This window comes from Perkinsus marinus (genome assembly GCF_000006405.1).
Source record: "Perkinsus marinus ATCC 50983 genomic scaffold scf_1104296928286, whole genome shotgun sequence".
Taxonomy (NCBI): Eukaryota; Perkinsozoa; order Perkinsida; family Perkinsidae; genus Perkinsus; species Perkinsus marinus.
Genome location: NW_003216864.1, coordinates 1 through 1,211, shown reverse-complemented (window position 1 = coordinate 1,211; position 1,211 = coordinate 1). Strand labels below are relative to the sequence as shown.

The 1,211-nt window shown below is 48.6% G+C and overlaps 1 protein-coding gene across 1 annotated transcript; it reads right to left on the bottom strand.

Annotated features, from left to right (window-relative positions):
• Positions 1 to 14: 14 nt before the first annotated feature.
• Pmar_PMAR000345 (hypothetical protein) lies at positions 15 to 1,175 on the bottom strand (the record flags this gene model as incomplete). The annotated part of the gene is made up of 1 exon (XM_002788338.1): positions 15 to 1,175. A coding segment is annotated over one exon (1,161 nt), but the record flags the coding sequence as incomplete, so codon positions are not given.
• Positions 1,176 to 1,211: the final 36 nt, after the last annotated feature.

Below are 1,211 nucleotides of genomic sequence, written 5' to 3'. Positions count from 1 at the left end.
ATTCCAATACCAACTTAGTTACTAGTTCTAGCCAACTTATTGTTGTTGGTGTTCGCTCCTTCGACCGGGAAATTGCGCTTGCCGTCTCCGCTTAGACGAGAATTATACCACGGCTGCCCCTTGCCCGCACCCTTACCTTGGGAACCTTTACCCACCCTTCTCTGGACCGGTACCTCATCGCTATGGACAGAATATTTGCAAGCAGGAAAAGGGCAATCCTTTTTGCTGTATTTACATACACCTGGCCAGACAGTCCGATCAGAGTTGACTGAGCCATGATCACGACCGCCACCACCTCCCATACTGGATCGGGTCGTGTTAGAGACCCGGAGATTGCCATTGCCATAGGCTTGAATGATCAAGTCATTAGATTGGTTAACTCTCAGGCACTCAGCTAAGGCTTTGCCCAAAGTCTTCTTCTTATCCATAGCTTGTAACCTATGTACATTAACCTTTAGCTGCATCCTATACAAATTGTCATATTTAAGTGCAGCACTGACACCGACTTGAGTAGCCAACCATGAGACTCTACTAACGTATTCCAGGACACACACTGGATTTTCACCCACCACGATGCAGACTGTAACACCCCAGCTACAAATTGCCGGTATCCAGTGTTCCATAGACACTATAGGTAGACCCTTGGGTAAGTTCTTGATCCACACCGACTCGTTGTTGAGGCCCGCCACCAACTTAGGTTTTCCCGTTTCGCCCTCCTTATAAGTACGGAGTTGTATATAACCAAGGGGGTCCTTGTCAATCTTCTCAGCTATCTGCGGTAGTAATGTAACTGCTTCGGAAGGTATAACCCCAAACATAGACAGAGCCTTCGAGTTCATGACTTGGATAGTGTCTTCGGAGCCAGCAGTCTTGTCGTTACCTCCGCTCTTCGTGACCCTTTTCAGAGCTCCAACGACTCTAGCTTTGATAATTTGATACGTCATTTGATCATATCCAGAAGTACCGCCCCCGCTGGAGGTTCCAACACTGCTCACCGCAGAACTTTTACCCACTGTAGCATCGGACTGCTTAGCAGTATCCGGGGGGTCCTCAGATACTGCTTCCCCGCTATCAGCCCTCACTTCCCCAACTAGCTCTTTAGCGCACTTGTCGCCAATGGCATTTCTGGCATCGCTATCCTCGTAGATGTCCCTTAATACCTCGATTGTGTAAACCTTGAAGCTGGCCAACACTTTGACGATGGTGGGAGC